Genomic DNA, 23,780 nt, shown 5'->3' on the forward strand with positions numbered 1-23,780 from the left:
ATCGTTCCACCGTGCATTGACGGAATTCGAATGTCAGCCGTTTTTTCCCAATTCCTTTGGAAATATCGATCCGCCGTTTATTATTTCTTCTTATGGTAGTATGATGCATGCATGTACGCCCGCGAGCGTAAGATATGTACACCGCATTATCGACAATTGCATTCATGTTGTTCGTTGCACCCATAAATTGCAATAAAATACATTGTCCGACGTGGAAACGTCACTCGCAACCAATAAAACTGAGCGTACTGTTCTCGTTTACCGAAATGTGTATTAAAAAATAAATAATGCGAATTATGTTGAATACTGAAATACTGTTTTTTATCGTGACGAAAAGAAGTGTTCTAAATGGCGATCGCGTATAAATCATCCCGCATATTTCGATATGTGGTTGACGTAAACGCCGAGATTTATTGGCGTGAATATTTCTCACGAGCTTCTGAAATATACGTGACGGCAGAATTTGTTTTAATAGTTCAACCTGCGTGAACAGCAGAAATTATTACAGGGGTGTACAATACTTTTTTATGTATGGCGGATCCCTGCAGAAAATCGTGTAATTTAATGAACGGTCAAAGGATATGGCAAAAGGAATATTATTTACGGAAATATTTCTTTAATGTTCGTTTTCTATGAGTCGAATAATCAATTTAATTTAATCATTTTTACGGATGCATGATTCAGAAGGGAATTCAATTAATTAAATATAATTTAGTGAGTATTCGAAATTTCAGCCTGTCCGTGGCAATTAGTTTGTTCGTTGAAAAAAATATGAAAAGCGAGACAAAAAAATCTGCGAAATTGTGAAGCGCTTACCCCGTTCGCTCGCATCTTTAATTACTTAAAAGTCACGTCGGCACATATTTTGTCGAGCACAGTTATATAATAAAGTGAAGCATGAATGGCACTAACAAACTTCCACGCTCGGGCGAAACTTGGGGAAATATAATCCGAGGGACTCTCTTCTGTTCTCTCGGTTCCCGACGATTTCACGTCAGGTGCGAATGTAAAACGTGATTCGCAAAGGATCGCCTCGCAACTTTTAATAAGTAGGAAACTCCGAGGACGTTTCTGGCGCGAAATAACCTGGTGACAATTCTCTGAGAAACGTGCAGCTTATTATTCTGCAATCTCGAAAATGTTTTTATCCGGCGGTCCAATTGCCGGTGGCTTATCGAGAAAATTAGACGTGCCAAATGAAAATGATGAAAATAATAACTTATGAAAATTATGAAACATAGATATACGAAGATGGCGACGGCTAAAATCAAAATAATCAGGTGATGTCAATTTTTTATTGGTAAAGGACTGGCTCAAAATTTCAAAATTGTAATAAAAGATTTTCAGTAAAGCATATGGAAATTATAAAAGGCATAAACGCAGTGATAAAGGTGATAACTAGACTGCGGATCTTTATGCAAAATAAAAACTTTGTTACATTAAAAGCAACATTACAACATTCTTGAATTTTCTAAATGTTTCACTGTTTTATATTTCGTCCAACCAATTTCTTCATAAATGCATAAAGATTCTAGTGTATAATACACAAATAAAGGATTAAGGGAAGATATTTTTTGCAAAAGAGTTTCTCTGACAAAATTTATTCGGAAAAAGGAGTTCTTGTATTTGAAGGTAGTATTTTTAAAGAAGTGTGTACTTACAACAACTTTGGCACCCAAGTCCCCGAATACAGCGATCGGTGGCATCTCTTTCGGAACGTATCGAAAAAATTCAGGACCCTTGTACCACTTCACTGTGTACAAAGTGTCCGACTCTAGATCGTATCTGCAGCTCATATTGACGGTTGTGCCAGCTGCTACAGCCAATGGAATATCGATGGACACATTGCTAAGTCCACGGACGCCTGGAAAATAAAATCGCGTTATTTTTCTGGCAGCTATGGAATTAACAGGTTGCCTTCTATATTTATTTTACTGGTTTATAAATCCATTGTAAAAGACACAAGGCGTGTTTACTTTATCAAATCCCCGTACGTTATATTTTCGCTAGGGGATTCAAATAAAAAATATTAAACAACCTTCCCGGCTTTTCGACCCGAATAATATTCTCCATGTGTGAATATTAAATTTATTCTCTTTATTATACAAATATAAAATTGTACATTCGACCATTATGTTTAATGCGTCACAGATTTCAAATATTGCACATTTAACTTCAAATCAGCAGCCAAATTAAATTTTTGATATTGCTTTTTATTCAATTATATTCAATCGTTAAATGAAAATCAACTTCCCTTTACTGTATTCGAGGCATAGTGACCTGTCAAAAATTAAATGAGACGCCAAACAGTTATTGTAAAGAAGCATTAAGTAAATATTATTTTAATAACACAATGTTGGTTCTGAGACAGTCAAGTGTTGTTAAAATTGAAACGTGGACAAATGAAAATTGTGAGCCGTCTGACGGACGGTCTATACTATTTAAGAGTTAATATAGCGTACGTAGAATTATTCGAGTACTCAGGAAGCAGGAATTGAGCCTGATGCTAAGGGTAACCAGTGGCCAGCATTGAATATGCTTAATACGCAGTCTGAATGGGCGAGAAACGAGCTTTCTTCAAACTGGAATCATGACCCTCTTCTTACAACCGGGATAAGTGGCGAGTACTTATCCTATGATAACTTAAACGGACAAGTGCTTAAGAAACTTTCTGCGTAAGCTTGGCAACGTCAGCGTTAACGTTAGTCGCCCTTGGGATTACCTTCGCCGGAAGAAAATTCTGCGGTATGACAGGAAAAGTTTCGGCATTGGCGTCGACTTTTTAATACGTATCTCTCGAGAGAATAGCGTCGTTTACTGGCGCTCCACAAAAAGATGCAAATTTTTGTCCCTTGGCCCTTGATCTACTCGAACCGTGCATAAAGTACCGCTTTCGTCAGACGTTGTATACTTTCATATACAACAACGAACTTTATTAGAGACGTTAATCGCTATCTCTTAGTTTTAGACTGCGAATTTTTGTGCAAAACAAAAACTGTCTGGATCTATTGCAAGGAACATGGGTCGTATAGATATTCTTTCCTTTAATCACTTGAATAATATCAATTTTTTTAAACATTTTTCTCTGTCTTTTATGATACAATTAAATGAAGGGATAAGTATCATTGTCCCAAATATTTCTGAAAAATCAATTGTACTACTTGTCGTCCAGAAAATATTTTATATGAACTTCTTTTTATAAAATCTTTATTTTCCGGCTGTTATTTATATTTTATCAAATGAATAAGAATTATTGTGTCAAATTTTTAAAAGATGAATAATGTCTATCTGAAGCCACATTATTTAATATCATTTTTGTGCGAATTTCAAGCAAACTGCAGACGCTAGAGGACATATCGAACGGTACCATTTCTTCTTGCGCGTCTTCGTCCCAGCATACTTATTGTTGGTCTTGCGGCATAGATGAATATGCAATGGTGTTTGCACGTGGTCGATGTTTGTGCACCAACGATAAAGGACGTGGCGAATACCTGGTTCAGTTATCGCCGACGGCCTCTCGCAAGTTTGTCCATATAGTGGACGTTTCGGCTTAACAGGGAAAAATCTGCTGCAAGTTAAACGATCGCTGGATCGTGGTCTCTCGTCCAAATCACCGTGCGACGTACCTACGTGAGTGGAACTCGTTACGGCGGACTAACACCACCATTTTCTCATTAATTAACGGAGTTTTTTCCATGGTGATAAGTGCCTCGGTAATTACTTATAAGATGATACATGGCAAGCTTTCGCGGTAATAACGTAATTAATCTTTATACTTTAACTGACGCGATTCGAACCTGTTCCACGGCACCTAAATATACAACATGCGCTATTCCGGGACGCAAAAAGGATCATGCAAATTCTGCATTAGTTAAACATCCGCGGTGTTAAATTACATCTTTAATAACAGGCATACCTTTGATGCTAATCAGCGCATTCATTGACGCGATTTTTACTGGGCTGTGTTCAATGTGAGAAATAATTGCGGTTACTCGTCGGTTATAGTTGAAATATACTGAAACATCTTTTATATCGAATGTTTCCAATTTTATATTGAAACAATCAATTTTTATTGAAAGTCTCCTCTATAATACATTGAATTCTTATAATTTTTGTGTAATGTGTATTGATGTTTGCACGTTACGACCCTTAAATTAAACAATCAATCATAAATAAATAAAATTTTCGTTCAACTCTTTGCACCCGAAACTACATAACTCAAGAGAGAAAAAAAAAGCCCAACAATTTCGTCCGACCAACACATACAAATTAAAATGATAAAATTGCACGCATTTGCTCGTGCCGTATTTCATCGTACAATTTTTCAAACGAGAATCAGCTGAGTAACGTGTGGATAGTTGGAGATTATGGTACTGAAGGTTAAAAAATCACTTGGGACCGTTACTCGGAACAACCTGTGTAATCGCAGCGAATTTGTACATAGGTTACAAGGGTCTATAATCAATTGTTCGTCCGAAGAATCGTTGGTGCGCGCACACACACACAGATCCTCGTTCAGCGTATCGTTCCCGGGGAGATTTAAATAGCAGGTGGCTTGCTAATCACCTTGCTAATCCTTAATTACTGCCCGGGCACGATTGTTATTCCCATCACGGTCGGCGGAACACGTATCTTCCGTTTTTGGAAGGTGAAACCTCGCCATAAATAACAGTAGCCCGAGACAATGGCGTCGCATAAACTCTCTAGCTATACATCAACCCCTTGCCCTTAAATTATCGCCTGGAATAATAGGGGCGAGCGTAGCGAAATCCCCGAAATCATTTTTCTTCAACACCACTTCGGGCCGAATGTTCCTCGTCAAATTGCACGGGCAAACGTTAAACACAGACCCGTACGGATTAGGTGAGCCCGTATTCTGTTATTTAGGTACCACAGAATCTCCCTCTGTAAAGCTGAAGCTTCTATAATCACAGTGAATCCCATGGACGATTGGCTTTCGCGCACAATGTTTCAGATTTCCTTAGGCGAGATGTATACACGGCGGCACCGCAACGGTATTTTACCCGAAGTGCATCGGGTTCGAAAATCGCGGAACGTGACCCTTTTGCGCTCGGATCCTCGCAAAATTGTTGTAATTCAATCAACCGTGTTAATTGCTTCACACAAAAGCTCGCAGAATTTCCGCATTGTCCTTGTTACAAAACAACTATGCGGGCAGCGTGTGTGTGATCATCAAACGGATTTTACGCATTTATGACAACCATGTGTGGGTGAAACCTAATCTAAAAACTGTAAAAGTGTTTAAAAGGCTTATTTAAGTCTTCTTTTCTTCTTAAAACAATTTTATAGAAACATCTAAAAATATTGTTGTCTTCTCTTCTAGTATAATATAAATTTTCTTGAAACGAGTTTATAGAAGCATCTAAACTCACCAGTCAATTTTAATTACATTTTGTTGTAAGGAATAACGTCTTCTAAAGAAAATGATGCAAATATGATATATTTGATTTGCTTTATTTAATGTCTATTAAATTTCGCTTCGATTCCGTGAACAATCGCGTTGGAAAATTGCAACGTTACTCAGATCGATGGGTTTAATCAAGCAGTATTTAATCAAGCACATTATAATTTGGTTGTTCCACCGTTCCCATTTCAAACTCCGTAAAATTGTAGCCATTATCATGCGTTAAAATAAATTCCATTGTAAACGACCGTTCGTTCGCGGCCGGGCTCTAAGTGAACGGTACCCGTAGAATCTTAATCAGGCCCTTAATTACTTATATATTTCAGGGTTCAAGAGTCTCTGGCCCCCGGTAAAAAGTCTTCCAAGCATTATGCATATCCTTGGCAAGATCCCCTACGGCAGCGAAAACGGAAAAGCCAAAGGCGTAAAGAGCTTGTACTTTGAAATGAGATCCCTTTCTTCTCTCAGAACTCAACTATATGAAACCTCATCCCTGATGCACCGTCGGTTGTGGAGGCTTTTATTGTTTCGGTGAAAGATGAGAAAAAAAGACCGTGTGGAAGGGGTCTTTGAAAATATTTGTTGCGAGGAGGAAGTAGGGAAAAAAACACGGTTGCGATCTATGGCCTGTTTGAGGATCAAAAGAGCCACGGAACGGACGACTATATTTATCAAACTTATTCCGCGAGGGTCTATCTATCTTCCAGAATAACGCCTTGCTGTCTATTAACTCGGAGTTAGTTGTAATTAGCTCGTAAAAATGGCGGGTACAGAAGTACGCAAGGATTAGTATTTATGGGGACCGTGATTCAAAATATTCGATTTATTCATTTTTGTTAAATTTATTCTAATGTCCTAAGGATAATGTCTTGGCGCTCATTAACTCCGAATTATTTGTAATTAACTCGTAACAATGGCGGATGTAGTGATACACATCGACCGGCGTTTCTGCGGTTGTTAGTGCGAAATGTTCGAGGCACGGGCACGTCAACTTAATTTAGGGTTCCTCGACTTAAGTAACACGATTCCGGGTACACTACCGCATGATTTCAATCGACTATATATCATAGCGGTGTGCGGGTACCCGAAATCTCGGGTCGGGCCGCAAGAAGTCGGCCGAGAGAGGCTTTGGCCTCCGAAAGTATCTCCGCCACATACGATTGCTCTGAATCCTGAAACTTTTGGACAGCCCGAAACTTTTGGGCTATTCGGGGCTCGATAGGGGATTGCGGCCGCTTCTGGAATCGGAGTTTCTACGTGGAATTGTGGCAGATTCGAGAGCAAGAGTAATATTTGTGTAACGTATGGCATCCCGTCACTTTAGTCTTCCTGCTCGTTACGCGAAGAAATGCATCGGTATCTCATTGCAATCCGTTGTTACTATTTCCGAAATTCTTACCATAGTTGAGACTTTTCTTCCTGAATCTTAAATTTTTTCTGAGAAATTGCATCAGTATAAATGCCTGTCATTTAAGAAGAAATAAAATTCCATTCTCGAAAATTGAAAATATGCCTTTTGCAGATCTGAGTAAGCTACATGCATGCACAAAGTTTCATAAAAATCGATTAAAGTTGCTATGACCTATCAATAATTAAAACAGTAAAAAATATGAGCAATGCGATTTAGATCAATCGTAAGTCCAATATTGAAAGATTCTAAGATCTTTTACATGAATTTAAATTTTGAGTAATTTAAAAAATATTGTTGTCTACACATTATGTAGTCAACTAATCCTTCTAACATCTCAGAAAGATTCAAGTTGTTTCGTTCAATTTTAAAAAAGTTTTTAAAAGGTCCACTTAATATTGTCCCCGACTGCAGATGCAACGAGATGTGAAGTTGCTGCAGAAAAATCGCTGAAGTTTAAACCGACGATAACCGCAATTATTTCTGCACGATCCTGATAGTTGGTGCACGCGAATTTTTCATCGAAATGGAGCTCTGGATGTCTAGATAGAGCTCTCGCGGAAATGCAGGAACGCTGCGAGAGGACGAAAACTGTGGTCTGCTTTAAAATACGCTGACCTTGCGGTAACGAGGAAAAAAGAATTGAGCACGGGTGGGGGGAAAGAAGAGATTCGTAGTTTCATTAAATCAGAAAGCATCGGGGACCATGATTTTCGAAATCTCGCCAGTTTGGTACTGAAACCGTATCAGCTCTATGTGACCAGCATGAACTTCCCCGAGGATTACGATGCCGCAAGGCAAACGTGTTACCGGAAGCTTCGAGAGCAATTCGCGATACTGCCGCCAATATATCGACGAATTCATACCCAGCAGCCCAACAGCTGAGAACCGACAAATTTCACCTGGTGTGCCTTCTTCTTTCTTGACATTCCCACCTCCTCGTGGCGACGATATTATACAAAAGATTCTCGAAAAATTGCATACATTTAAACTATGATAATTTCGTAAAAAATGATCGTACGATAATCAATTTTGACTCACCTTAAAGTTAGAAGTCTCTAGTGTCACAATCCATCGTTCATTTTATCCTACAATTTTTCCGTGATGTAGCGAGCGAGAAACTGAAGACACGTTTTTTCTCAAAAATACATTCAAAAATCTGTGAAAATTTTGAAAAATTTTTGTCGTCACTGAAACCACCTTAGAGATTCAAGTTTCAAGTTTTCTCTCTACAACGATACCTTAAAAATTGATGAACGATTTTTATAGTCGTTTCATGGAGCTTTTCATAATTTTTGAAGGAGTAGTTGTGAAGACGAGGCTCCCGTTTCATTTACAACATTTTTGAAAGTTCTTGAAGATGTTCGAATTTGTAGCATTTTTTAGGAAAAGTGGGTCTTTTGTTTCCCACCTGTTAATCGTGGAAATGTTAGAACACAATGGAAGTACTTTTGCGTTGAAATACTTTTTGGATCGACTGTATGTACATATACATGGGAGAGCAATTCATATCCGAGCGCAAACATGCAGCGCACATTTCTAAAGGTAAGCCCGCTCTCGAATCAGGTTTCAGTTAAATCCGAGCAAAGGGCGATTGCCTCGCGATAGAGATCATCCGATCGCTGAATTTAATTGATTCCGCTTGTAATCGGCTGCTAGTATCGTCTAAATTGTTATGGTAAGTCTGTCATAGAGCCGGAATTTAAATAACTTTCTCGAGAATGTTACTTATTGATAATTATACTGCAGGTGTTTGAGCGTTGATATTGCTTGTGAATGTTAGAAACGAGATCAAATATACGTGCAATTAAACTGTGAGTGGTATTTCGGTTTTTTCATTCAGAGACGTGGAACAAGAAGATAAACTTCAGAATTAATTATACTCAAAATAGAACGCTCGCATTCTTCTTGTTATTAAATGTGAGAAATGTGTACTTTTAATTACTATATTTAGTATATCATTATTTATGTGTAAGATTAGCATTTTTAAGATTACTAGCAGAAACAACACAAATGTTGTGTCGTCTTCCCGAGTGTCAGACCAACTTTTTAGCGTGTCTTTTAGTTTACAAGACGCTAAAAATTTCAGTTACAGTTTCGAAATTGCTACGAAATTATTGTCATAAGTGCAAAAAATCCGCCGTCTAATTATTCGGCTAAAATGGTTACCACCATTAAAAAATAGCTTAAGAATAGCTCGAAGAATTCATTCTACGACGACCGGTAGTCAACGTGTTAAGATACGCGAAGCGTGGGTACCGGAACGCGAAAGAATGCGGGGGCGATGATGATTAAGCGTCTGATTAGACGAACCCCGGAAAGTTTCAAGTAGAACCGTAAATGCTTATGCTACTTGCGGCAATAAATAAAAGGTACAAACAGACGTAACAACAGGAAGGAGCATTTCTTGATCGCGCAGCCAGGATAGGTGTATCGGTAGAGCAGATATCAAGCGTAGCAGTAAAACGTGGACAACTCTCTCTGGAACGTGGAACAAAATCATTAAGGCTCGGTTACGATCGAAAGAAGCTTCATACATCGTTCAGCCAGCTTGTACAGCCGCCCGTAATGTTTCCGTCGATCATTCAGTTAGAAAACATGAAAAACAAAGAACAAATCCTTGTTGAAAAAATTCCATCGACCCGGCTTCCTGTCACATCAACGCATTTTTCACTGATCCCGAATAAATACCGGAACTACAAGTCAAAATGACTCTTTTATTAGATTGGTGCAAAAATAATTGTTCAATTTACATATCCACCGATTGATTTCGCTGATTATTGCAGCTGGAGATACATTTTTCTTCAATTTTGCGATTTAATTAATTTCGTGGAATTAAACTGTTTTGTTCAGCGTTTTAATCTGCACCGAAATCGCATGGATTTATAACAATCAACTAGTAAATTGTGATGAATCATTCGGTTGTCGTCAACCTGTACAGAAGAATCGTTGGAACTAAAACTGGTAAAAACCGCGATTATTTTTGCACAATGTTTTACTTAATTTTACTTAGTTTAACAAGAAAAATGTGACACGTTATCCGAAGCCTGATTAAAAACGTCAGTTAAAAAAAGAATTTCAAGAGATTCAAGAATTTCACATCTTAATTGCTCACACGTTCATGAAACGTCGAAGTGGGCTAAACCATTCTGAAATTAAGCACCGACGGAAATAAAACGTTCCGCAACATTCTAGAGGTGACGCTGTGAATTAAGAAACGCGACTGAGAAAGTTCATGGCAAGTCATTTTCATTAAAACGCAATGCAAGGCGCTGAGAATTTCAGGGACTACTTAATTGATTTTATAGAGCTTTCGGAGCTTTCCTGATTATTTGTGTGTGAAACAGGCACCTTTATACGCAATTAACAGGCTTCGCGAATTCATGTATTAGTCAGAGTAATTACTCGGCGGGGAACGTCGCCAATTAACAACTTCGTTTGCACGAAAATTCAATCTCTGACGGCATCAGTCGCGCGACTTCAATCGCGGTATGAAGATCGTCGGAAAAACATAAAATATTTTGTTTCACAGTTTTAAGAAGAAATAAGCTGCAAATCGTGGAAAACTGTAATTTCCACCATATTTACTCGCTCATAATTCATAAACCAATAAATTAATTTCGATAAAATTTTCAGCATGTGTACAACTTCTATACAAAATACAATTTTTAAAAATTCGTAAAAAATAACTTTTACTATTTTTTTTCGTAATTTTGAGTAAAAACTGAAATTTGGTCTCCGTACAAGAAAGATATTCTGATAAGTGCGCGAATTACGAGCTGGACTCTATTTAAGACGATCAAGTGGCGGGCTTTTCGCGAGAGCTTGCGAATTGTTCGGCAATTCCTCCATTCAATTTTCCCCGGTCGGTAGTATCATTTGCATGTTCGTCTATGATGTCGGGCGCGGCGCGTTGGGGGGAATAAAAGAAAATTGTTCGCGGAAATTCCGTCGACAGTCCCGCGCGGACGGATGAGATATATCTCGAATTCCCTGTGTGCTCTTTCTCGGCCGTAAGTTCTACGGGGGTTTTCGTGGGAATGACGGGCGAAAATAATTCGATGTAACGGCAAAAACCGGCAGTAACGTGTAAGTGGAATCGTGCAACGAGCGTCGCGTATCACGTCGAGCGTACACACAAGCGGGCTTCGTCGGGTTGCACCACGTTGCACTGCGTTGCATCGCGTTGCATTGCATAGCCGCCGGTTGCACCGTCGCGTACACATTGCACGCATTCTAGATTACGAAGGAGACATCAAATTCCACCGAGCTTATCTTACGATTGACGTGTGTTATTGTGTCGCGTTGAATGTCGACGCGACCGAGCATTTACGCGCGGCTCTCGCGGAAGGAAACATTCGTTCCCAACGCTGAACTACACGAACGAAACGACACGTGATACTGACGGAACTTCTGTTTCCTGCGTCCTCCTGCTATTGGTAATCAGCTTTACAGCGACGAAACGATCCCCCGGATCGTAAAGCGTGATGTTCCACGGCAATATCTCGAAGAAGACTAGGTTACGAGGGTGGCTTCAAGCCTTCCGACCTGGCCGACGACACCCCCAGTAATAGAAATCATAAACATTATAGGTCCATCTTCCGCGAGAATTGTAAAATTCTTCATATTGTAAGACTTGCAGGAATGACGCCTTTATTTCTCGCAATACGAATAACCCTCCCAGACCCATTTAGGTATGGGGATCGTGTACGTACAGTATACAGCAGTGTGTCCCAACATGGGGTCCACGTCCCACAGGGGGGCAATTTGATTGTTAAGGAGGGCAATTCAACAATTTCCTAGTGATTTCTTCCTAAAACCAATCATTTAACCCTTGGCACTCGAATGGTGACTCTGAGGCGCCACTAAAAATTGCTGTACCATTACTCAAAATATCGTTTACATTATTAAATATATCGGCATCTAATCAATTACTAAATTTTAGGTATTGTATAATGGAAATGTTCTAGGTCGGAAGAAATGTTTAATTTTTTCAAGTTAACCCCTCGCCGTACTTTGACGAGCTAGACTCGTGATGAACAAAGTCTAACAAATATGAATGTTACGCGTTTCATTTTAGATGAAATAAAATTTGATTCGTTTGTAAATAAATGTAGCCATACAAAAAATATACATTTTCTTTTCCCTTCTACGACATTTTTTTGCATAAAGACGTTCTAGTCACAGGTACGGCAAGGGGTTAAAATAGCTCCGAGTGCAAAGGGTTAATAACTCTGACCGCTTCTATGGTTGAAAATATTGAAATAGACGAAACCTGTGCGGATCGCATAAAATTCGCGTGGCAGTCGACGTATTAACGCGAATACGAATTTTGCCGAGCGATATTTAAAAGTTTCTTTAAAGTTGATAAATATTTTATATGAAAAATTCTAAAAATGTATCGTTATTCTCATAAAATTCTTTACACGTTTTAAAGGTAACAGTACTGAATCCAAGTAATAAAAATCAGTTTAAAAGAATAAATATTCTGCCAATGACACGTGATCAAAGAAATGCATTGATTTTTGGCATTCAACTTGAAGTTTGAATTTTAACAACAAATTGGTACATTTAGTACAAATTGTGGGTAGTTTCAAAAACTACATTTCGTTAGTGTAAAGGGTTAAGTTTCAGTGAACAATTCAATTTTAAATATTACAAATTATGTATATGTTATACGTAGGGGGCATAAGAATTTTAGAAAGGCTTAGGTGGGGCCTGGCACAAAAAAGTCTGTCTCACACAGAAGTGATGCCACACACTTTAAATCAGAATAACTTTTTTGTAGATGGACTTCAGTTTTTTTCTGCCAAGGTAGATGGATTAGTTTATTAGATGATAAGTAATGAAAATTGTGAAAAATAGTGTTTTGTCTGAATTATGAAAAAAATGTGTTTTGTAGTAATCTATAATTCTTGTTAATCTAAAAATGTCTGAGCGCCATACATAAATATCCCTGGTCTAAACTTAATTTGTCAAACCACAGAGAAATATTGCAGATTTACACAGCATTACATTTACATGATATAATAAAATTGGCATTGAAACACGAAGTTCAAGAATGCCTCACAAATCAGACCGGACAAACTGCATCGACATTACATCGATGCGCCGTCATGTATCGTGACTTATCTAGCATAAATCGCTTGGCAGAATACTATTTATTCCGCGGTAGCGAAATTTATGTACTTTGTTAATTGAAGACTCGTTTTAAATGTAGTTCGCTACTGTTTCACGCTAAGCCCCGTGAGCTGTGGAAACATAAACGGTGTGTCGGACCCCGGAGTTTTTAATTCTCGCATGAACTGGATTTATTACTTAATTAATGATACGTTTATTGCGGCACACTAAATCACGATGACACAAAGCGTCGCGTGAATGCAGCTGGAATTCTGCGTTGCTGCTATTCAGCTTAAAATTAAATACATACACTCGAAAGGAACGCATGGCCCTGGGGACAGCTATTTTGAAGACGCGGAGGGAAACAAAAACGGAAACTCGTGCAAAACATACAAGAAATAGTAAACTAACCGGGAGACACCTGAAACAGAGTACTAAATAAATATGTCAATCTGTAATTAATAATATAAATGTAAAAAAAGATTGTTTAAACAGATTGTATCAGTATAAATATTTTTTTTCGCGTTTTAGGGAAGTCTACTGCCAAATTCCAAATTTCAGAAGAAAATGTATAAATCTAAGAAATAATGAAGAAGTTGACGTGACGATTTGATCAATGTTCACGACGCCTATAATTGAGCGCAAATGATTGCTCACCGTTTTGTACCGGCTTCCTATAAATTTTCCTATCGTCTCGCATGGAAACGATTAATAAACTCCGCAAATATATCAGGAGGTGAGTCGAGGATGCTGTTTTTTGTTGCGTGAAACGTGCACGGATCAGGTTCGCCGATCATCTAAAATAAGATTCAATATTGCTGGAAATAGGCACTGGGAAGGCATTAGTGATTCGACGCGTTGCTTTTATTTGTGACAGTGTACGCAGCAGGAATGCAGTAAAAAGAAGTATGCGCATCCTCGTTGATGTACGCACGGTGTTATGAGGAAGCAAGTGCAGCAACAATAGCTGTACATTATACTGACAGCGTGGAGAGGATAAGGCGCAATCCCCTTACACGTCTGCCGTCTCCGTAGTCAACAATGAACTCATATTCTCATGTTTTCTACGATTCTTCCCACCTCCGTGGTTGTTGAACCAGACTTCCCCGGCTTTAAACCGTAAACTCGTTTCAAACCTCAATGTTGTACGTGCCAATCGTCGCCGGTTAAAGACGTACATATTCGCTCAGAGCTAATGATTCGTTTGCATGCGGGAGGTCTACCAACATTTCTAGAGACAAAGGCACAGGAAATCGTTCCTTAGACTGCTCCTGCTCTTTCAATGTCACGGGACAATTACAAATTTCGATTCCCGAAAAGCTAGAAACAAATATGCACATAGGGAACATATTGTTTCCATGTTTATTTGCATTTATATTTATATTTATTAGTTATTTTTTGTTATTGTATGTGCGCTGCTTTTGAAACTATATTTTTTAAATTAGGATCTAAAGATTGACACAGGAGCTACAATATGCTCGTCAATAATGAATACATTTTTTTCTAAAGAAAAAATATATAAAAGAAACTTTTTAAAAACCACGCTTATATTAAAATGTACTAAAAAGGAGAAAATAATCTTTTTAGACATTAATGACTATAAATAAAAGCGTGGAGCACTCAACTATATCTTCCTGGGCGCTCCACGCTTTTATTTATAGTCACTAATGTCTAAAAAAATTATTTTCTCCTTTTTAGTGCATTTTAATATAAGCATGGTTTTTAAAAAGTTTTTTTTATATATTTTTTTATTTTCTATTTTTCAGTCTTTTTTAAATGGAGCGCAAAATATAGTAATAATGGTATGAAATAGTACAATATAGAAACTCAAAATATGGAAATACACGAGATGGAATGAGGGGATGACTCCAAGAGACGACGTCTCTTGATGGAGTCCCAAATTGTCCGAAATGGAACTGAATAAACGGAACACCACACTGACTGATCTCCTTCGGTGCGAAATGGGTCCAGTGGAGTGGGAACGCGTAGTGGAGTAGGGAACGCTGGCGCGCGGAGTGGGGATCTCTGAACACGATGACGTACTATCGAGTATCGCACGACGAGGTGTGACGGTTAATATTAAAAATTTTTTTCTCCTGAACGCACAGTTTTTCTTTAAAATTTGTTTTATAATATTGCATTGTCATCCAGTTCTGAGCTATGTTTAAAGTTTCAAGTCTCTAGCTCATCGGGAAGTGGTTTAAAATTCGATGACAGGATTTGACGCATACAACAATAACAACGACAACTCGGCAAGCTAATATAAGCGTGGTAATAAAAACTGAAAATATTAATCGATTTTGAATGTTCGAATGAACATTGAACGTAGACTACGTCAGACACACCGGAAAAGCTTGTCGATGTTCATAATATTCGCGATGGAATATAACTTAAAATTTCGAGCAAGCTAATACGACAGCAAACCGAAAACCCTGCGTAAAGTTAGGAATCATCCAAACGTAAAGTTGTAATGGGGGCTTGGTAATGGAGCCGGGCGGCATATTAAATGAGGGGAAACTCAATAAAGCGATCCGCGTATGGAAATACAGTACATAATCCACGAAAAGCATTAATTCCGACGACCAGCATCGATTTACTTCGAGTGGCGGCCATAAGGCGGAAGACGATCTTTTAATCCATCAGATGGAAGTGTTACGATCGAACGGTATCGGTTACGTATCCGGCACGATTCCTGGCCATATTTAATTTCCAATGGAAATGGGGAATCCACGAGCCGAGGCGGTCTGGCTTCGGTTAATATTGCAAGATTCAGAAGCGCTTGTTGAATCTTTAAAGTTTCGAGACGACGACGAAGGCTAGTAATCGGGAGAGGCGCGGAAAAAGGAAGCAACCCGGTTGCCGAAACCGATGCGATAGGAGCCCTCCGAATGGTCAGGAACTTTTATACGATCCCTCGTAAAAAGTTTTATAATAAAATGTACACGAGCATCGGGGCATTCCATATAACTATCCACTGATGTCGTCTACGAGCATACGAGCATCCTTTAAATCGTGTCCATTTCCTCGATCATTTCGCGACTTAATGCCGCGACGCAACCAACGAAAGTTCTGCAAATCTTCCTGCACGGTTAAGCTTGCATTCCGACCGGGTTTTCGAGCGTGTAACAATTTCCTTCGTTTTCTTCTGTCCCCGTGATTCTCGCACGTTGCCAGTTATTTAACTGATTTTTCCGGCGATGCAATCCACTGCTTTTTAAATCGATTTTTCAGTAGCGATAACCGCACTCACGATATCTATAGAAAATAAATATGTTCTGCGTCGATTGCGAGATAGAAATAAATTTGAAATAAATTCTTCTAATTTTTCTCCTACTCTGAATTTCATTCACTCATCCTGTCATGAATGCACAAAATCTGGTTGTGGAAAATACACATTTTCTGTATCAGCTGCACGAAACTCGAGAGGTAAGTAGAAATTGCTTTCTTTGTTTAATAATTGTAGGAAGTGGAGAAAAGCATGAGAGGTTCTAGGATAACCCATTTACGCTCTTCTTGTTTTATTTCAGCACTTTAACCTCATCAAGATTTATATAGCTCGAGTCACACTTCTAAATAGTATAATTATGTTACAAGTATTTGCGTTGTGTGCATTATGTTACAAGTGTACTTTTAGGTACATTTTAAGCCCGTATTTTTTAATGAAGTTTTGTGTAACGCTCGAATGTGACGCGAAACCCTTTGGTGTCAAGAGTTGGACGTTGTTTAACACTTTAAAACAGCACTTATAATTCCACAACTTAAAGAAATCTAAATTTTTAAAATTTTTGATGCAGCACAGTTGAGAATCCCATTAATTGGCTTGTGGCAGTTCATGTTCGAACTACATATAATATTTTAATGATTTTGAATAGACTTCCTAGCAGTCCGTAATTGTTTCGTAGATACAATTAGTATTCTTTATTTATATAGAATTGATGATATTTGTTTGTTATTACCAATTAGCCGCAGGTTTCTCGTTATTCGCTGATTTTCAAATTCATGAACCACCGAGGAAAGAATTAATCGTCGAGATTAATTTACCGTATCACTCTGCTAATGATCATATCGAGTCAGTATTTCTGAAGAATAAACGTCTCGCTGGATATTTAATAAATATTTTATCTATAATATCTTTTTCATGCAATAGTCCATCATCGTTATCATTCGAAATCTTAAATACGATAATTACGACATGAACAAATATATTGTTTTTTCAAAGAAACACGCGTTAAACTAATTTCATTATTTAGCGGGTTATATTCTATAATTTTTATTTATGTTAACAGTAACGATCGTACATTATCGTCGCGTAATTATTTCTGTAGGATTCTTTTTTAAGATTCGTCTGTTTGTTCAATAATTGGTATAGTAAATTTCGTAAACTCTTCTGTAATCTTGTGTAGAGCTCTCCTTACGTGGATAATTGCACGGGATGGATTAATAATGGAAATAATTCGTTAACCGTGCTCTGTTTCATTCACGTGTGGCTCTTTTTCGTGCGCGGTTCTCGTTAACTGACGCGTTTTAATTATGATAACTAAACACAAATTTCACTCCGGAAATGGTACTCTCGAGTGAACAACGTAGCTACTCTTACTTAGACATTGTATGCGCTAATTGTGCAGATTTATTTTCGTGTATGAATGTATGTATGTACGCCTGCCGGCAGTAAATTCAACTGTACCTGTGCTATTGTTCTTCTATCTACGAAGGAACTCTGTTGTCCCGAACTGTATAAGACTCGTTTAATTGTTTGTATCACCAGTTTTCTGAGACCAGACTTCACAAGACATCTTGCTCTCGGATATCCGACATTCGCTCTCACCATCTCCTATCGCCAGACTCTTAATTATTATACTGCGGATTTTATGCATTTACAACAAAAAAATGAATAAGAATATAAACTTATTACATTATTTTTGACTCATTAGAATTATCAGAAGAAGGTATACATGTTTATCTAATTTCTGTTCTCTACAGTCGACTTGGAGAGTTTTCATTTTGCATGAAGATCCGCAGTCTATTAATTATTGTGAGCATCCACGATCTATTCTGCTATTAATTTTCTAAAATGAATAAACAGAATGCCAAAAATTTGTTTAGACTTCATCAAAATTCTATTGTGCACAACGTGTCCACAGATTTTCTACAACAATATATAAGACTAATTAATTAACGCAATAAACAACCTGTATTTTGTTTAACTACTTTCGCCGAAGTCGCATGCTTCGCCAGGTTATCGACAATACAGCAAGCAACAAGTCTTCTTCGAGGCGTTCAGCAATGCTAATCGTAATCAAGCAACGCGTGCAATTAGTTTCTATCATTTCACGTTAATAGCGGTAATTAATCACTACTGTTAACTGAGATCGCGCGATTTATAGCCACGCTAACGAACAGTGAACTCCAATGGCAGTACAGTTTAATGGCGTACATATCAAATTCGTCTAAAACTGTAAAAGAGGAAGATACTGCGAATAATGCGTGCACGCGTGAAATAATAAATAAAAAAGCGTAACGATCCACGTGGCGGAGTGAAAAAATGGGCGAATAATTACACGGGATTGGAGTTTTTGTTGACATTAAGTAAAATGCTTCGCACGTAGGAAATGGATTCTAGGATGAGGGGCCAGCATACGGCACAAACTAGGCAATGCAATGCAAACACGATACGACGCGAATTCTGCAAAAGCAATTTGAATTTGCCGGGAGAGAATTTAAATTGCTTTTGAACAGTCTGAATTACAAGGTAGCTTCAAATTGTCTTCTAGCAATTCACATCCGGTTTGCATGATAGAATTCATTTCTAGTGCTCTCAATATTAAAACAGAGAAGTTAAATACGCCGTTCTGATAATTCGAGTGGATTATACTTTACGTTTCAGGTAATTTCGATAACCCCGCCGGGATAATTTCAGTACCGCAATTAAAAAGTTTGCCATATTGTTATCGCATTAACTTCGGCCGAACGTGCGCTCCCTATTGTGACGCGCACACGCACACTGTTTTCTCAAGTTTATCGTCCGACCATTCAATTACTCTTTTCATACTGGTTTCACAATAATATTCGAGTTCTTTATATGTCTATATGTGATAAAAAGACCATCTGTTTAATTCTTGTTTCGTGTTCCCAGTTTTCGAGTTGTGCGTTGAAATATTAAAAAGAGATTTACAACGGCCATGATATTATTATTTGTCTTTTTTGCTAACAGGTCTCCGCGTGCTATCAGATTTAATTAAATTCCACACGGATGGCTTTCGATTTCGATTATTGTGCTCATGGATGTGTTCAAACGTGAAACTGTAGACCAATTTCCAGTTCGCTTGTTGATGTAAGACGGAAAAATAAAAACAAAGCTCCGGGCGTATTAATTTCATCGGACTTTTGTTCTCGTGATGCGGACGTAACGTGGACATGCACGCTTACTGAAACATTAATGTTCAATCTCGTGGCGAATCCCTTTCAAATTGGAGACAAAGGCTTTTTCTCTTGCTGTTGTTCAAAAAGATTTATTGCGATTTCGTGACACACCACTGGATACTTTTTACAATTTCAAATCAGTAACTGCTCTTTATACAAGAAAATAATGTTACACAAATTTTTATTAGTATGAATTTAAGGACTCTTGGAGTATGGATATTGATATTAGATTAAGTTCACTTCTTTATATGTGTTTATTTTCTTCCACAATAATTTGTATTTCTTTTTGCAGACATTGGAACAAAAACAAACTTCTACTTAAAACTATTAACATTTGTATGAAAATATGCAGTTTTAATCAAACTCACAATTTCTCACCGATTAGTTCCGGAGCTTTCAGCTGGGACATAAGGTTCAGAAGAAGAAATTATAGTTCCGCAGTTCCAGATTTAATTGAAACACGTGATGTTTGATTTCATTGGATGCCGCGTGTTCGAATCCACAAGCGATTGTGGCGGGCAAAGGGGCGATGGAAAAAAAGGGAAGAACAACAATACATCGTGCTCCCTGACCGAGCAATTTTCTGTACGCGCGGTCGACGAATAACGTTTAATTGCCACGCGCGCGAAATTGGGACAACGTCGGTTGTCAGCTACGTCTCGTAACGCGATTGCTTTCGTTCCTCATTTCTCTTTATTTTATCCGAGCTGTCTAGCCACCGTGTTTTTCAATTAAACGTGACTTCTCCGACGTCGGTCGAAAGATCATTTCGCGCGAAAATATAGGAAATACCGTGGTCCTGCTTCATAAGCTTTCGCTGAACACTTCTGCAAATTTCATTTCTTTCGAAATAGAAGCTCGTTTGCGCGTGTTCGAAGGTTATGCAATGCAATTCTTGTGCAATTATCCTTGGTATCGGATAATATTTTATGCATGTGCAGTTGGCTCTATTTGGGTACACACGAAATTGGTTTCAAGTTGAATCACAAGTACTGTTCGAAGTTAATGCTTTAAAAGTGCCATTATTCTTACGGTATTTTCAAATCTAATTATCACTGTTTCGAGAATAAAAGTTCTCAAATTCAGCAAGGTACTGATGAACGGTTTCAACGTTGAACTTAATTACCATGTTAATTCCCGAATTGGTACCATAAAAATCCCGTAAAGCCGAAAATGACACGGATACTGAACGGTCTGGAACTGTCACGCGCATTTTTATGCTTTTATATCTAACAAAAATGTGGGAGATACAATAAAACATATAATTTGACAAAATGTATCATTGTTTATAATTTGTTTATCATTTTTAAATAAATGTTTGTTTAACTCTACACAGTATTCATGGAAAATTGTATTTTGCATAATAATCAGCAGTGCACCCATTATTTATACGTTCCTCGCAAACTTGTATTTGAAAATTTGATTTTACATAAAAGCGGTGAGATACTAATCAAGTTTATGTTTAATCCTATTCTGTAGGCTAATTAAATCACATAATGTGCACAGTATGCTCACTCGTATTCGTGACAAATACAAGCTCTAATTCGATCGAAAGTTTTATTACAGATTTGCAGCCATTGAGAAATAGACAAACGCATTTTAACTATATTCAACAAAGCTGGTCCAACAAGAAGCAGCAAACAAATGGCAAACGTTCCTACTTCCTTTGATCGTAGTGGCACTAAGTGACACAAGTACGCATAACTGTTCTAGTGTTTTTCATGTTGTTAGTTTTCTTTATGTACGTATGGAAACGCGCGATAATTGCACAAAGCGTTCGCGTACTCCCGGCAAAGCAAATTCGTGCGAACGTGTTTTCCATCGTAGAGTCACTGTCACGGCATTAAGTTTTTCACGAAACATCGCGTGCGAACTTTCGCGTTAACAACGTGAAATTAACCGACCAGAGATTTAGATATGCGCGAATTAATTGAAAACTCTTGTACCGCTTTGCATAATCGATAAATCATTTCTTAATCTTTTGTTACGTTTATTGCTGACGGTATTAATAAGCTGCCAGAATGGATCGTGACTATAAGTTGATTAATCTTTCACTATTTTATCCGTACAAATCAATTATTTATAGACAAATTTGAATATCTACATTGAATATACAGGGTGAGTCACTAGACGTTGCCACCTCAAATATCTTTGTTGTTTTTAAAGATACGTCAAATGTCTGAAGGACAAAGCTGAATGGTAAAGTGGGGCTCATACGACACCAAAAGAATGTTTGTTTCTATGTAAATTTTTTTAGAGATATGACAGTCACCTTCATTTTAAAAAAATGGAATGTCCTATTTTTCATACCGTATTTTTAAAAACAACAAAGATATTTGAGGTGGCAACGTTAGGTGACTCACTGTTTGTATTACTGCATTAATAACAATATTTTCCGATACTGTATTAATTGCAAAATGTCGTATTAAATACAATAATAGTATTTTGTAGTTCTACAAATGTTCTTCATAATAAATGCACTCACGCGCCCGCAATCTACAAATCATATTTGCAGTTTCTGAGACATGTCTACGTATTATGAGAGTAATCAAGGCCCTATTGTAATTACGATCGTGTTTGTTTATGGAGTCAATTTCGGTCAATAATGGTACGCTTGCGTTATCGATATTTCCATTCGCACAATACACATTCCAGACACCAGTGGCGCACTATAATAAGCTTTGCATTGGAGAAACAGCACTGAAACAGTCTGGCATACAGTGCCGAGTGTCTGGTGACACAGGTTTACCTGATTATGAGTCGTTAACGTTCACAGTATAATGAAGTGCAAACAGCTAAAAAGGAAAAAGTGTATTAGCTGTAGGAAAGCACTTTGTTACGTGAAGAGTCACTGTGCCAGGTTACTTCCCACAATTGAAATTTAGTTTTAGGTTTACAATGCGCATTTATTTTACTTTTACAGTCTCGCAGCAGCGTTTTCTCGGTATTAGAAAATGTCCCTCACACCACAGGTATTATTTAGACCCATAACAATTTACGTGGTCGAGTTCTCCCGTTCGAGCAACCATAAAGAACGACTATTCCGCGGCACGCGTGGCCATCTTTCAGAAGAATCGGATTTTAAATATCTCGGTCGGAGCCATTCGAAGTTGGAGAATCTCGGGTAATAACGACAAAAGTTGAGTCGGATCTCGGGGCCACATTCCGCTTTATCCGAGGATCATAAATCGCGATCGAACATTTATATGCAAAGCAATATTTCATCGGCTCGATCATGTTCTACGGGGAGGAAGCTCTCTCTTGTATTCTTCGGAAGAAAAAAAAAAAAGAAAAAAGAGAAGGAAATAAACGAGCGAAGGTTTCGATAGGGGTGGCGGACTAATATAAGGTGATGACTTTCTAAATGTTTTTACTTTCCACTGAATTCCCGCCATTGGAAAATGGGAGCGTCTGGGGCAATGCGATTTCGAGCCAGATTGGAAATGCATTCAGACGGTGCAACGGTGAAGTCACTGGAATTCGTTTCCCATCGAATGGCCCCGGCAAACTTTCGAGGGAGGCGTTGCAAGTTCCAGGCGATGTATAGCATCGGCGATGGTTCATTATAAAGGGGCAGTTTTCCTTTTCGATTTTTCCTGGTGATATTAAAACGAAGAAGCACGAAACGCTTCGCGACGGATCTTTTTCTCCCTTCTTTCTCTCTCTCTCCCTCGCCACTCCCCTCCATTCCAGTTTCTTCTTTTTCTCCTTTCCGTTTGCTAAACGACAAGTTCCCATTGAAAGCAAAAGCGCCTGAACTTTCTGGATGGAACGCTTTCCAGTCGATTACTGAATATAACGACCGTGCGCTCAATAACGCACCGATGTTTGCCTTAAATTGAATGCGATGCGCACCAAGCCACCGAATCATTCCCCGCAATTACGCTGCACCACCCTTCGTTAACCGGGTCGAGAATATTTGCGTCATTCGCTCGCACAAGTGTTCTCCAAATATTTAGATATTTATAAGATCATCTTATGGCCTAGATCGATTAGCGATTAAATTTCAGTGGAGAATCCTGCGGGTTGAGGGTTCGTTGAAGTTTGTTCTGCTGTTCCGCGACTATTTGACAGTATGACAGGGTTGTTTATCGTGCCGGTATACCATGGCCGAAGTTATCGCGTGCTATCGAAGAGGAGCATCACCGTGGCTGATAAGTTACCGTCGTTGAGCTCTGGCCCGTTCTCGTTATTCTCCAGTGATGATATACAATACTGGGCATTCTTTCATCGAAGATAACAGCGTGGATGGCGACTCAATTACAGGATCAAGCATCGTTCACCGGGGGTCGCGGTAAATCACAATCAGCCTTAGCCTGGCGCGGTATAATGGCCCCGGAGAAAGCGTTATGGGCCAAGCTACTCGAAGTTAAACCATTTTTCGTTAAACCGGTTTACAGTGTCAAA

The 23,780-nt window shown here is 38.4% G+C and overlaps 1 protein-coding gene across 2 annotated transcripts in view; it reads right to left on the reverse strand.

The window, feature by feature from the left end:
- Positions 1-23,780, reverse strand: part of LOC143211002 (fasciclin-3) — a 56,342-nt gene that overhangs the window by 12,574 nt on the left and 19,988 nt on the right. Inside the window, exons 1-2 of one of the 2 annotated variants that reach the window (XM_076428385.1) lie at positions 3,368-3,549; positions 1,662-1,864 (exon numbers count right to left, since the gene is read on the reverse strand). In XM_076428385.1, the coding sequence (XP_076284500.1) occupies positions 1,662-1,864; positions 3,368-3,398 (234 nt within the window). In that variant the 5' untranslated portion in view covers positions 3,399-3,549. Of the gene's footprint in view, positions 1-1,661; positions 1,865-3,367; positions 3,550-23,780 lie in introns of those variants that run through there. The other variant, XM_076428384.1, reaches the window with a different exon arrangement.

This window comes from Lasioglossum baleicum, chromosome 7 (genome assembly GCF_051020765.1).
Source record: "Lasioglossum baleicum chromosome 7, iyLasBale1, whole genome shotgun sequence".
Classification (NCBI taxonomy): domain Eukaryota; kingdom Metazoa; phylum Arthropoda; class Insecta; order Hymenoptera; family Halictidae; genus Lasioglossum; species Lasioglossum baleicum.